A 14,890-nucleotide genomic window follows, 5' to 3' on the forward strand; every position below is an offset into this window, starting at 1 on the left:
GTCCCAGAGGGACTCAGTGATCTCTCAGCTTGAAGACACAAAGGTAGTTAGCAGCAGGACTCAAACCCAGGTTTCCTGACTCCCAGGACAAGACTCTTTCCACTACATCACACTAGTCACTACCACCCTCAGCTTAGTAATAATGAAAACATTTTTACTACTCATTGCTCAAAGCAATGGTTTTTATTTTCGCTTTCTCATAACATCCCTCCAACATAAGCAGGGATTGTTATTCTCATTTTGCCAGTAAGGAAACCAAGATACAAAGGTTGTGGTCTGTCCAAAGTCATCTGAGCTCCAGAAGGCTGGGGACAGAAAAAGACTCTTGAGTCTTCAGGCTCTTTACTTAACAGGGCAATTTTGGAACAGCACTATATAATGGAAAGATAAGGGATAAGTAATAATCGCACCCCATTCAAGCACCCCTTGCAGCAGGAGTCCCCAGAAGTGCTGCCTCAGTGTTCATTAGAACGTGGCAGCAGGGGATAAGCTAGTTCCACAAACACAGGCCTGACCATTTCATTTCCTCAATAAGTTACAGTGACTCTTTAGTGCCTCTCTAGGATCAAATACAAACTTCTCTGGCATTTTAGGCCCTTTACTACATGGCACCAACCTACCTTTCCAGCTATATTACATGTAAAGTATAAAAATAATTTATCATATTTATATAATTTATATAACCATGCCGGTACATATAGATGTGATACATGTTACATGCATATACATGTTTATATAATCACACATATACACACACTACATGCATCAGCATTCACACACATGTGCACGCCTAACAAACACATGTGCATCTATGTGCATGTGCATGCATACATGTGTGCATGTACACATGTATTACTCCCCCCTGACATACTATACAATCCAGTCAAATTTACTGTTCCTGACATACAACCAATTTGATCGTAAGCTCCTTGAGAGCAGGGACTGTTTCACTTTTCTCTGTATCTCCAGCAGTGTCTGGCACATAGCAGTTGTTAATAAAGTTTGTTGACTGATTCAAAGCTCAGCTCAAATGCCACCTCCAAAACAAGGTCTTTGCTCGTCTCCCACACTGTTGGTGCCTCTCAGCAAAAAATACATTGAGAGAGAGAAAGAGACACACACACACATACATATATGTGTGTATATGTATGTGTATATATAGTCTCCTCCAAGAAAATGTAAGGCTCCTTGAGGGCAGATGCAGTTTCATTTTTGTCTTTGAATGGCCAAGTCACTTAACTTCTCAGGGCTCCAGGCAACTTTCTAAGACTATAAGCTATGGAGAAGTTTCAGACTTGCATTGGTAGAAGGAGTTTCCTCAGTCAGGAGATCCTTATATCAGTGAAATCACTGGTCTGTCCCTATCCCTGTCCTATCACTTGCACAGTGCCTGGCACATAGCAAACATTTTATAAATGCTTATTGATTGATATAAAGCTTTTTTTCCCCTCCAAACTCAAAGCCTCAAAACAAAAAAAGGAATTATAAACCAATATCTAAAGCTGATTCCATAAGATCTCAGAAATACTGTACAAGGGAAAAAGCCACTTTAAATAACATAGGAAACCTTAAATATAAGTTAAAAAACAAAACAAAACAAAACAAAGCACTAAACAACTGAATCCATAGATTACTACCAGCAAAAAGAAACCTATGCTTAAAACACCAAAGCTTGTAATGGTTAAGCTTCACAACAACAAGAAATTCCACCAGCATCCAGTAAAAACACTTTCAAGTATGAAAGGCAATGTGAATAATCCAGGGGACTCCTCAGTCAGGAGAAATTGGAAGAAGAAATGGAGAAAGTAAAAACACTTAAGCTAGAATCCAAAGTAAGAAATCCTACAAAACTGAACCTAATCAACAACAAAAAAGTCCTTCAACAAAACAGAGGTGATCAAGGCATAAGGAATAAAGGGGAAGAGAGAAGAAGGGGGGAGGAGGAAAGAAAAGAGGGTCAGAGAAAGACAGAAATAAAGGAGACTTGAGAGAGGTAGAGAAGGGAGACTGAGTGAGACAAGTCGGAGGAAAATCAAGAGGGAGCAGAACCCACAGAAGGTAATCAAGTCTGTTGAATGTTAGAGAGGGGTAGAAAAGAATGAGAAATGAGAAAAGGTCATAAGATTATAACTTTGGAGAGAACAGTTTCAGTTGAATGATGAGGTCAGAAGCCAGACTGCAAAGGGTTAAGAAGTGTTGAGAGAAGAGAAAGTGGAAGCTACAAATGGAAACAGCTTTCTCTAAGAGTTTGGCTTTGAAAGGAAAGACATATAACATGATAAGGGGTGATATAGGATGATATGGGGTGATGAGGGTGTGGTGAGGGTTTTTTCCTCGTTTGAAAGACTCAAGCATATTTATAGGCAGCCGCCAAGGATCAGCAGAGCCACAAAGAGACTGAAGATTGGGGTTTGGGGGTAAGGATAACAGCTGGGGCAATCTGCCGGAGAGGATAAGAAGGGATGGGTCAAAAGTACATGTCGATGAGGGGTTGGTCTTGGTGAGGAACAGAATCATCTCTTCTTCAGAGAATGGAGTTAAAGAAGAAGGAACGGGACTCAGAAATATAGAGAAGAAGGAAATAAGTGCTCATGGTGAGTAGTCTATTTTTTCTTTCAGTAAAGTGTGAGTATGGGTTCTTGGTTGAGAAGGTGGGTGAGGGGATCGTGTATGAGAGGGGAGGCAAGAGAAAAGTCTCAAATAGCCTCTTGGAGGAATGGAATAAAGAATCAATTTGGGAGGAGTAAAAAGATTGTCTTGCTGAAATGAGAGTTCAGTTGAGATTAGATAACAGGAGAAAGAAAAAGAGGGAAAGAGAGAAATTAACAATTTAAGTAAATTCAAAGAAGCTGGTTAGGATAGGCAAATGGCAGTGGAATGAGACTGAAGGAAGAACTAGTGGGAAGAGATCAGCACCACTGCAGTGTATAACTATGGAACAAAGGAATGATTGAAAGGAGAAGGATGAGTAGGTCAGATTTGGTTGTGACGAATAAAATAAAAGACTAGACATTTTCTCCAGTCCCCACTAACTCAAAAAACAAACAACTAAAAACAGAGGAATCATGGGCCAGAGGTAGAATAATTTTTGATACTCCCACAGAACAAAAAAGGAAGAAGCCCAAGAAAATCAGGAAGACCAGGGTTCAAATATTCACATTCTTACTAGCTGTGGCCAAGTCACTTATCCTGTGTACCTCAGTTTCCTCAACTGTAAAATGGGGACATCTATCTCTCACAGTTGTTGTGGGGATCAAATAAGATAATATTTGTAAAGGGCTTACACACATAGTAGACAATTAGTAAATGCTTGCTATTTATTTTTGGCAGTAGATTATGCTAATCCTTAACTAACTCACTCAGCACCCCTCCTCTATCAGCCTCCATGATCCAACAGGGTGTACCCAATGAAGTTTACCTGTGGATCCATCCCAGGAATTTCCCTCCTGCTTCAGTCTCTGCGAGTCCATGCTAGCCTGCCCTTTCCCCAGTATCCTGATACAACCGGCAGCGAACCTCAACTCTTGCAGAAGAAAGAAAAGAATGCGGGAAGGTGAAGATACATTTCCTTTCTGATTGAGATAGCCCCCTACTTTAGAGAACCTCAAAGCTTTCAGAAACTCCTCCCAGAATATCTGCTCTAACCTCCCTCAAGTGAGGGGCAGGGGAGGAAGTAGATATAGCCTTGGTGAAGCCAGAGAACTTAAGCAAAGGGGGACCTGGGGCAGGAGGCCAACATAAGTGGCTGCACCAAGCCTGAAGAAAAAAAACTGAAAACATCTGGGGCCAGCCCTGTTCCCCAAAAAAATATTTGGGTCAGGGACTGAGGCACCATAGGAAAAGGGTCCAGCCTGGGGGGGAGGGGTGGTAAAGCCAACATCAAAGAGGGAAGTCAGAAAGCGAGAGACGGGTATATAACAACAGCAAAAACACCAAAGATAGCAGAAAGAAGAAAATTCAGTTAGTAAAACCTGCAGCACAAGCAGATTAATGAACAGAGAAAAGAATAAAATTAGAAGGCAAGCACCAAGACACTGAAAGATTGCAAATGTCTATGAATAAATATTACAAAACAAAAGAAACTGAGCCAACCCCTGAGGAAACACGGAACCGTGTGGTTTCCCAAGAGAACATGAAGCCACAGAGGGATGTTCTCAAACGGTTGAAGAGAAAAATCAGAATCTTAAGAGAGTTTAGAAGGGAATAAAATGACGGCCCGAAGAGCAGAAATAATTAGTAAAATTAAAAAAAAAAAAAACAACTTGAATCCACAGTAGTAAACCTCACCAAAGAAGTCAAAGGGAGAACAACAGATTGGAAATACAAATAAGTTAAGGATAATTAAAACTGATGCTTCAAATTCCAAGACATATAGTGGTTAAAATTAACTATTTTGATGACAAATTGTGCAAGTGGCGAAGAGAAAGACCATATATAAAGGGAAGGAAATTCAAATAATGTAAGACTTTTGTATCCACCAGTAACTACACAAGGGATAGAATACTATATTCCAAAAAGCAAAGGAACTCAAGATGGAACCCAAAATGCAATGCCATATGAACCTGTGTCTAATCATCAATTAAAAAAAAAAAAGGTTGGACATTCAGTAAAAGAGAGAAATTTGAAGCATTCTTGAAGGGGGAAAAAGACATTTTCAGCTTATTTGACTTGCAAATACTCAAAACAGTGGAAACACAAGAGTGGCAAAGAAACAATTCTCAAGGAAAGTACAAATAACTAAATAAAATATCCATCTCTACAGTCTATTAAAAGAAAAGACTAGAAAGAGAAAAACACATAGGGGGTTAAAAACAACAATAGAGGAACAGTCTAGAGTTTCCTTTTGAACAGCAGGCAAAGGGATAAAAATGAGGGCAGAATGTAAAGAGGAAAGAGTGATGGTGGAGAAGAACCATGGACTGAACCCCACAATCTCCACCACGTACCAAAGAATGTAGTTTGTGGGATTAAACTGCCGAATGGGCGCGTACATAAGAGAGGGAAGTTAGTGAAGCATAGAAGAGAATGTGTGATATATCATAATCAAATCCATGGTTATCAAAAAGAGAACTCTTAGGAAAAAAGGGGGTACAGGCAAATAAGTGAGGTAACAAAGTGAGAAATTAAAATGGGAAAGAAAAGGGGAGATGTTGCATCAATGGGGGAAAAGTCCCAAAGAAGAACATTTACATGGGGAGACATACATATTCTCTAATGGCAGATTGGGGACCTTACCATGGATCTAATCTGTGGGAACATCACTTCCTCTGACAGAATGTTCTATCTCTACAAACAACATCCTGCCTTAGGGGAAAGGAAATCTAAGCTCCAGGGAGTAAAGGGCTTCCAGAATAACGGGAGATCATGTACCCAGAGGGGAGACTGCATGGCAAGTAGAAAAGAAAACGATTATGGGAAGGGCAGAGAGTAGAATTGGATCCAATGATTTAGGCAAAAGGAAATTTCACTAATGGGCCAATACTCATTTTCTCCTTCAGGAAGTGATACTTTCAAGACTGAGGCATAACGGAAAAAGGGGGTGAAGGGACAAGGTCTACATAGAAAAAGGTTAGAAAAGAGAATTCAGACTTGGTACTTTAGAAGCTCAAATTCCATATGAAACACAAAGAGATTAAAGAAGTTACAAATAACATAAAGACTATGAATTAAAGAATAAAAAAAGGAAGAAAATTAGTAAAGAGGTCGAGGTAAAGAAATCTTTTTTTTTTTTTTTAAAGATAAGGACATAGAAAAAGAAATTGGAGGGAAGGATAAGGGGGGAAGGTTTGAATGAATCATTTAACTACGGGGGTGGGGGTGGGGGGGAGAATTAGATAACAAAACAGAAGAAAAAAGGAACTGATAAGTTAACTGGGGCAAAACTAAGGGAGAATTGACAGAGAGGTGGTGAATATCCCGTGAAGGCAAAAGGGCTTCTGGGAATGGGGTTCCTTTAAAGTAGATTAAGGAAATTAATCATAAGACAAAGTACTCTCTTAAAAAGGGGAACAAGAAAGCTGATGAGAGGAAGTGAAGCAGACCAGAGAGTGAGCTGTAAGCAAAGTGAGCATTGTGGATAGAGCTTCTTAAGATACAGCCATACAGGGCAGGGAATCACCAATTAAGGAAAATATACACCTAACTCATAACTACAATGTAAATAGATTAAACAGTCTGACAAAATAAGTGACAGATTGAATGAAAAAAACAATACTGCACAATCTGTTGCTTACAATGTTTTAATATGTATTATAAGCAAAGACATATCAAGAATAAAAATGAGAGGCTAGAACAAAATGTACTATGCATCAACTGAATCCAAAAAGCCAGGAGCTGCAATCATACTATTAGACAAAACTAAACCGAAAACTCATAATTTAAGCGACAAAGAAGAAAACTACATTATGCTGAAAAGTTCCACAGATAACAAACCAATATCAATATTAAGCTGATAAGCTCCAAATACCATGACCTATAAATTCATAAGGGAAAAATTAACTTAACTGCAAGAAAACATAAATAGTAATATAATAATGACAGGAGACATTAATGTTTATCTCTTTAAGAGGTAGGCAAATCTAACAGAAAAACAAGGTAAAATATAGAACTGAAAAATTGTAGAACAAATTAAGAGCTAAAAAGACTAATGTAATGACATCTTTTAAGGGAGACTACCAAAAATATTCATATTTCACATGGAACTTTTACAAAAGATATTGCATATAAATGTAAGAAGGCAGAAATATTAAACACACTTTATAGATCATAATGCTAGAAAGTTATTAGTTCAGAAAACACCAAGACAAACATAAAAGGAAACTTAATAATGAAAACCCACCCCACCAAATCCTACCAGTTGCTAAGTTGTCAGCATCATCTGCACATCTTTCACATCCTTAAGAACTTTAGCGCCTTTCCAGTAGCCCTAAAGCTAAACTACTTTATTCAATCGCCCCTAATTAGAGAATGAGCACACTGAGAGCAGGGAACTGTCTTGCTTTTTCTACTTGTATGCCCAGCATTTAGCACTGAACTTGGCACATAGCACCTAATAAATGCTTTTTCATTCATCTTCCCTTTCTCTCCACTCATCAACACAAACAACTTATTTCCAATAATCATCACCTCTCACCCAGGCTAATTCAACACCTCCTAACTGGTCTCCTGATGCCTCAAAGTTCTACAATCTCTATGCATCCTCCACAGAGCTGCCAAACTTATGTTTTTGGGTTTTGTTTTGCTTTTTGGCTAGGCAATGCGATTAAGTGACTTGCCCAGGGTCACATAGCTAGTTAAGTGTCAAGTGTCAAGTGTCTAATGCTGGATTTGAACTCAGGTCCTCCTGACTCCAGGCCCTGTACTCTACCCACTGCGCCACCTAGCTGCCCCCAAACTTAAGTTCCTAAAACACAAGGCTGATCATATCACTTCCCTGATCAAAAAGTTTCAGGAGCTCCCTATTGTCTCTAGTATAAAATATGAGGGAGCAGCTAGGTGGCGCAAGTGGATAGAGCACCAACAGGGAGTCAGGAGGCCCTAAGTTCAAATCCAACATTAGACACTTGACACTTGACACTTACTAGCTGTGTGACTCTGGGCAAGTCACGTAACCCCCTCGCCTAACCAAAAAAAAAAAAAAGAAGGAAGCCTGAGATAAAATATGAGCTCCTCTGTTTGGTATTTTCAAGTCTTTCAAAATCTGGCTCCAGCCAATTAGTCAATAAATATTTACTGAAGTCTACTACTTTGGAGACACTCTACTAAGCACCAGAGATACAAAGAAAGGCAAGAGACAGTCCTTGTTCTTAAGGAGGTCACAGTCTAATGGGGGCCAGCATATTAACAATGAATAATAGTAGTGATAATAATAATAGCAATAGCTGGCATTCATGTTGTGCTTAGCATGTGCCAGGTGCAGTACAAAGCTCCTTACAGTATGCTCTCATTTGTTCTTCACAACAGCCCTATCGAGGTAGGTGCTATTATCCCCATTTTACAGATGAGAACACTCAGGCAAACAGAGGTTAAGTGACTTGCCCAGGGACACTGAGCTAGTAAGTATCTGACAGGTCTTTCAGACACCAGGCCTAGCATTCCATTCACTCTGCCACTATCCACCCCCAACTATGTACAAACAAGCTCTATACAAGAGAAATAGGAAGCAATCACCACAGGGAAGGCACTAGAATTAAGAGTCTCCATACATGACACCTCATCTCCCATCTCTAGTGTGCCTCCCTATCCCAAAATTACTTTGCATTTATCGTGAATATATTTCACATTTAAGACAGAAGCACGGTAGAGTGTAAAGAGATGGCCCCACAGTCATAAAGACTTGTATTTAAGTGCCATCTCTGACACAGCCTGTCTGGGCTAGGTGACCCTAGCTACTTAATCTCGATGAGCCTCAACTTCAGAGTTTTTATGAGCAAAGTATTTTGTAAATTGTAAAACTTTGAGAAGTACTGTGGTACAGAACAGTGACGACAAACTCAAATAGAAAGGAGGGCCACTAAATCTCCCATTTGGATCCTGCGGGTTGTATATTGGCTTAGTTTTAAAATATAATAGTCGTTTTAATGTACTTTTGTTTATTTGTTAAATATTTCCCAATTACATTTTAATCTGGTTCTGGCCATGTCATGGGCTGGGTGTTTGACATCTCTGGTTTACTAGATAGACAGCTAGTCTTCCTAACAAAAAGCCCTGGGTTCAAGTCCCACTACTGGCAAATACTGGTTTGTTCCCTCAGCCAGTCACCTTCTCAGAAACCCAGACAACTCTTTAAGATTTAGAATCTAAGTTGCAAACTTAGATTTTACCAACTACATTGGTAAAGAGTGTTCCCTCACTGCATCAAAGTCTGGACTCCCCTAAAAAGGCCTTCTATCAATGAAAACCATTGTTATTGCTATAGGAACCTGAGAAAATCTGGTTGTCAGGGACATGACATTTCAATGCAGGAGAAAGGGAAAAGGTTGACACTTATTAAATAATCCCTGGAACCTTTAATGCTCTTCTGAACTGGTAGAATGTTTCTATAAATTCACAGGATCTCTGAGTAGAAAGGGTCTTCGAAGGCTACCTCGTCTAACCTATACTTGCACAGATATCTCCTCTGACACATCTAGAAAAGGGGTTCTTAACCTGGTTTTAGAGATAGATTTCAAGAGTTCCCTTAACTTGGATGAAAAAAATAACATTTTTATTTTCACTAACCACTGAAATTTACCATTTCTTTCAGTTAGGAATTTAAGGGGAAAAAATAGGATTCTGAGAAGGGACCTACAGGCTTCACCAGATTGCCAAACGTGGTCATGATACAAAAATGGTTAAGAACCTCCTGTGATTGATACCTGTCGGCCACAGCTAAAAATTCATCTGACCATGAAAAAGAAATCAAGTCATGTTAGCAAAAAAAGTTTAGCCATGACCCATAGCAGCAGGAATCTGTGGTGTGGCGGGAAAAGCATGGGATGTGAAGTCAAAGGGCCTGCGTTCAAATCCCAGCTCTGCCACTTTCTTTCCGAGAAAGCAAGTCAGCAGCCCTCTCTCTGCACCATGTCTTCTGTAAAAAGAAAAGGGCTGGGCCGGAGGATGCGTTCGGTCCAAATGCTCCTCCTACGGCACAGTCAACCTCTGGCCACGCGCGCTCCATTCCACCAGACGAGTCCGTGGGACCCCACCTCACTGGGGCCGATGGATGGAGGCGCCGCAGGGTTACCTAGCAACCCCTTCCGCCTCCACCCCGAGAGATGGGAGGGGGGAGGTGACAGCGGTGACAAGCGCGAGGACACCGACCTGAGGCGCTCAGGTCGTGGGGTCTGCTCTCGGCTTCGGCGCTCTGTTCATTACCCATGGTAGCCTCGGACGCTGGGAAGCAGTGATGTGGCCACGTGCGGGGGCGAGGGGGCGAGGGGGCCCGGGATCCCCCGGGCCGGGCGGGGAGCCGGGCCCGCCCTCAGACGAGGCGAGGGCGGCGGGAGATGAGGGCGCCCGGCTTCCGAAAGCGAGGCATCAGCCGGGGCCGCCCCGTCACCCCCAGGTTAGGACGGGCGACTCGGCGCGTCCCCCCAACCCTCAGCAAGGTGCGGCGGCAGCGGCGGCCAATGGAGCAGCGTAGGCGGGCGCAGGAACACCTCCAGAGGCAGCCCTGGAAGGGGCATGCGCCCAATTTAGCTCAAGCTCTCGCTCGCTCCTTCCGGGTTGAGAGGCGGCCGCACCGGCTTCAGGAACGGGTCAGTTCCGGCGGCTTAAGGAGGAGCTGGAGCAGACGGGAGGAGACCGAGAGACAAAAGGGACGGGGAGGCCGGCGCCACCTTAAAAGACCAGCGCCGCTTGTAAGGACCCGAGCAGCCTTAAATGGCCAGCGCCTCCTCAGAAGGCTAGGGACACCTTGAAGAACCGGAGCCGCTTTAAAGGCCCAGCACCGCCTCCGAGGGCCAGAGCCACCTTAAAGGACCCAAGTCGCCGAGTGCCGTTTTTAGGACTAGCGCTCTGAGCAGCCTGGAGGCTTGCGCGAGTACTCCGCAGATGACAGCAGGAGCAAGAAAGCGTTCGAGGTTGGGCAGGAGAGCTCAAAGAAAAATCCTCGGGAAAAGCCGGCTGGGCAGAAAATGCAGGGAGGTGGAAGGTAGAGGAGCTAGGTGTCCGAGGGAAGAAATCACAGAAGCTCGGGTTGGAAGGATCCAAGCAACCACGTTGCGCACCTTCTCCGACCGCGATGCTCCAGCCTGTGCTCCAAAGCCTCTAGTGAGAGAGAACTCACTAGGTCCTGAGGCAGCCCATTCCCTTCTTGCCTCAGTTTGCCTCTTTACGCCTTCCACGTATTTCGCCCATTTCTATGCTTGGAGGCCAACCAAGCAGAAGCATCTTTACATCCCTTCAAGAAGACATCATCACGTGTGAGCAGTCTGGCTGTTGAAAGGGACTGTGGTGTGCAGAAAAAGATTAATCACCTTATGAAAGGTGTAAAGTATTGCCCCTTTAGAGTGTGAATTGGTGGGCAAAGGGGAGGGGGGAAGAATCTGTGTGTTTTAAAGAAACATTGTTTTCCCCTTAATGGGTGAGGAGAGAAAACATCATTCGTAGGATCTGATAAGGAGCTGATGATTGGGCCTAAAGAAGACTTTCTGAGAAAGACTGAGGCTTGGGGACTTTGTGGTCCCTCAGCTCATCTGCATATGGCCTTTTAGAGCTTGAAAGTTTAAAATTCACAAAGTGGTAATTCACGTAACCCCAGATTATGTTGTTGTTGAGTTGAAAAAGTTGTTGAAACTAAAAAGGTTGTGTCCACCTCTTCTTGACCCCTTTTGGGGTTTTCTTGGCAGAGATACTGGAGTGGTTTGCCATTTCCTTCTCCAGTGCATTTTACAGATGAGGTACTGAGGCAGAGTTTAGTGACTTGCCCAGGGTCATGCTGTGCTGCTAGTAAGTGTCTGATGCCAGCTTTGAATTTACAAAAATGAGTCATCCTGACTCCAGGCCCAGCACTGCCACCTAACTGGCTATCCAGATTATGAGAAGATTGGGGCAGCTAGGCGGCGCAGTGGATAGAGCTCCAGTCTTGGAGTCTGGAGGACATGAGTTCAAATATTGCCTCAGACACTTGACATTCACTAGCTGTGTGACCCTGGGCAAGTCACTTAACCCCGATTGCCTCATCAAAAAGAAAAAGAAACAGATTATGAGAAGGTTAAATAAAGTTTCAAAACTGACCAAAATTTCATGAGTGTTACCTCCTCAGGCAAAGATGAGTAGTACTGATGTAGAATGAGTAAGAACAACAAAAGAAGGAAAAAGCAATAAACAAAAGGAAAAAACAATAAAAGGAAACTAAGTGCTACACAATTGTAACCAAAACTTGGCTCTAGAATTGAGAAAATACAACTTTTCTCTTCATTGCATAGTGGAGAGAAGGAGATAGAATATTGTGTTTCCTGTCAGACATAGTGGATGTATTAATTGATTTTGCAGAATTTTTCTTTTTTCAGTCTTTGTAACATGAGAAGGCTCGAAGGATCATGAATCTGGAAGTATATCTAATCCAACCTCATTTTTACAAGTGAAGAAACCAAGGCCTATAGAGGTTAAGTAACTTGCTGGGATTCAAATTCAGGTCACATAACTTCAAGGTCAATTTTTCACTTTCCAAACTCTTTCCACTATACCCTGCTACTTCAGTGAGGATGGTAGAGAGATATCTTTGAAAATGGAAAAGAACAACTTTGAGTGAATGTATTATTTTGACTATTATAAATACACAAATTAAAAATAAAAGGCATATAAAGAAAGGCACTATCTGCATCCAGATATAGAACTGATGAATAGAAGTATGTATAGAATATTTTTACAAATAGGTGTGTATATATATATATATATATATATATATATATATACACACACCTATTTGTGTCTGATGGTAGCCATCTCTAGGGCTGGGGTAGGGAGGGAAGAAAAAATACATTTACATGATAATTCTGTTGTATATTTGAAAAGAATAGCAAGTTGTGTGTGGTAGGTTTGCCGTTTTGTGTACAGTCATCGTTTTATTGTAGTCTGTTATTGTATTGAGAAGCAGCCTTATTTACTGCAGCTTAAATTAGTTTTGGTTTGGATTGGTTTAGAAATGACACAGAGTCTCAGGTTTGATTTATGTAAATAGTAAAAGTATTTATTATTAAAATAATAAAAGGTAAATAAGTGACAGTATAAATCTCAGTAACTAAGCAATAATGTTATGTCTCAACAGTTAACATAAAAGTCTCAATCAATAATAACTTAAGTATCAAATCGGTATCAAATCTTACCACAATCAATCATCACTATCAGGGGAATCATCTACATCTGGATCACATGGCTGGGGAGTCCCTGGATCAGCCTCCGAAGTCTAATGGGGAAAATCCTGGTCTATGCATCGACACCATAGATGAAATTCCAAAGATGACTCAGGACTACCTGCCTTTAATAGTTCCTTCTAACAAAGAAGGCAGTTTGCCAAAAAATACATGATCTGTAGAATAGGAGCTGCTCTCAAAACATCCTTGAGAGTATTCCTGTTTATGAATATCCAGTTCCTGGAGGAGTGGCCAGCCCTTCCTGGGAGCATATACCATAAACAGTCCTTCAGTGTCTAGCTAGGAATAAGATTAACATGAAAAAGTCAGGTTAAATTGCAGGCATACTGAGTGAGGTCGGAATGTCTTTTTGAATTGATTCATTACAGTTATATAAATGCTTGTTTTATTCCAGAAATTAAAAATAAAGAAAAATAAAATTAATGTGACAGAAAAACAAAAGGTATCAATTAAAAAAGTGATACTCAGACAGGAACACATACTCCACATGTGCTCTGACCAGAGCAGAGTGAAAAGGATTAACAGTTGTGTTCTGGACCCTGGCTTCTCTAAGTTTTGATTCATCAGCTATAGGTTGTGAGTTATTTTCATGTCAGTGAATCACCAAAGGAAAGTACCTAGAATGCTACTGTGCATTTTGGAATTTGATAATACCACAACTTTTTGAAGAACAGCAATGGGGTAAGGAGAGGAAATTTCAGTGCATTGTCATCCAGGGCAACATAGATGCCATTGTGATTAATATATCCAAGGGAAAGGTTATCCTCACAGAATTTCAAATCAGTAAAGAATCTGACATATCATCAGTGTGTGAAGTGGAAAGAGCCCCAGATTTGGAATCAAAGGATCTTAGTTCATATCCCAGTTCTGTTGCTTCTTACCTGTATATGACCTTGGGCAAGACATTTCACATCTCTGGGCCTCGGTTTCCTCATCTGTAATATAGAATAGATCTGTACTCACTCTCCCATCTGTGTCTCATACTGCAGGTCAAGTCACCAAAGCAAAGTTGGCTACATCTCCTTTTCAGGATTATAGAGGCAATCCTGAGGCATCATGGAGTTGCCTCATACTATTTTTCGTGAATTCCACTTAGTGTGTTCCCCAAATATCAATCTCCTGTTAATATCTCCCCAGTAGCAATTTACCAGATAAAATCAATTACCAGTTAGAAAATACCTTTGTATGCAATGAAGCCAAGAGAGAAAATACCTCTCCATCACACATTTTCAGAAGTAGGTTCACCAAGATTCACCATGAATTAGTACCAGGCAGAACACATTACATGTGCTCTAAGGTGTATGTAATCGCCATCCCCCATTACAATAAAATAAAAGAGAAGCTAATATTCAGGGTTTATTACAGCTCATAATCCTCTAACTCCCACACACCTCATTTTACTGACAAGGAAATTGAGACCCAAAGAGATTATAGTGGTTGGTTCAAGGTCGCACAACAGAACCAAAACTAGAATGATAGTGTTCTCATTTACTGTTCTTTGATTTTCCATTACATTAGGCTGCCTTTATCCTAATGGACTGTAAAAATCAAAATGTATCATTCTTAGGCTTTTAAGGTCTTCGAATGTCTTTTAGTTTAACATTGTATCAGTATTGTAATGTGCACCAAATTTTCATGTTTTTTTTTATGCTATACATTCAAATTTATTTAAAGAATATTGAATAAGAATTCCAAATAATAAAGCATTACAGAATCAAGAATTATTAGGTTATCTTGTTACCTGAAAGCAATTTGGTTGGGCTGTACCAAGGGTTGGCAAATTGTAACTGGTGGGCCAAATCCAGCCCACTGCCTATTTTTGTACAGCCCAAGAGTTAAGAATGATTTTTACATTTAAAAAAAAATTTTAATGTAATAGTTTATTTTTCCCCAATTACATGTTAAAACAATTTTTAACATTTTTAAAAGTTTTGAGTTCCAAATTTCATTAGTTATTTTTAAAGAAGACAATGTAGGAGGTGAGAATATAGATCCAATGGAGTAGATTTTTGTCCCGACCCGCGGGACATCAA

At 40.9% G+C, this 14,890-nt stretch overlaps 2 protein-coding genes across 4 annotated transcripts in view; one reads left to right on the forward strand and one right to left on the reverse strand.

Moving 5' to 3' along the window:
• The window catches only part of BORCS5 (BLOC-1 related complex subunit 5), an 88,591-nt gene extending 78,650 nt beyond the window's left edge, over nucleotides 1-9,941 (reverse strand). Inside the window, exon 1 of one of the 3 annotated variants that reach the window (XM_027856366.1) lies at nucleotides 9,802-9,941. In XM_027856366.1, coding sequence (XP_027712167.1) covers nucleotides 9,802-9,859 — 58 coding nt within the window. In that variant the 5' untranslated portion in view covers nucleotides 9,860-9,941. Of the gene's footprint in view, nucleotides 1-3,418; nucleotides 5,665-9,801 lie in introns of those variants that run through there. The other 2 variants (XM_027856368.1, XM_027856367.1) reach the window with 2 other exon arrangements.
• The window catches only part of MANSC1 (MANSC domain containing 1), a 50,649-nt gene continuing 37,997 nt past the window's right edge, over nucleotides 2,239-14,890 (forward strand). The window contains exon 1 of the mRNA XM_027856365.1: nucleotides 2,239-2,594. The gene's annotated coding sequence lies outside the window, so the exon portion shown is untranslated. The remainder of the gene's footprint in view (nucleotides 2,595-14,890) is intronic.

This window comes from Vombatus ursinus, unplaced genomic scaffold (genome assembly GCF_900497805.2).
Source record: "Vombatus ursinus unplaced genomic scaffold, bare-nosed wombat genome assembly UNPS02011431.1, whole genome shotgun sequence".
Lineage (NCBI taxonomy): Eukaryota > Metazoa > Chordata > Mammalia > Diprotodontia > Vombatidae > Vombatus > Vombatus ursinus.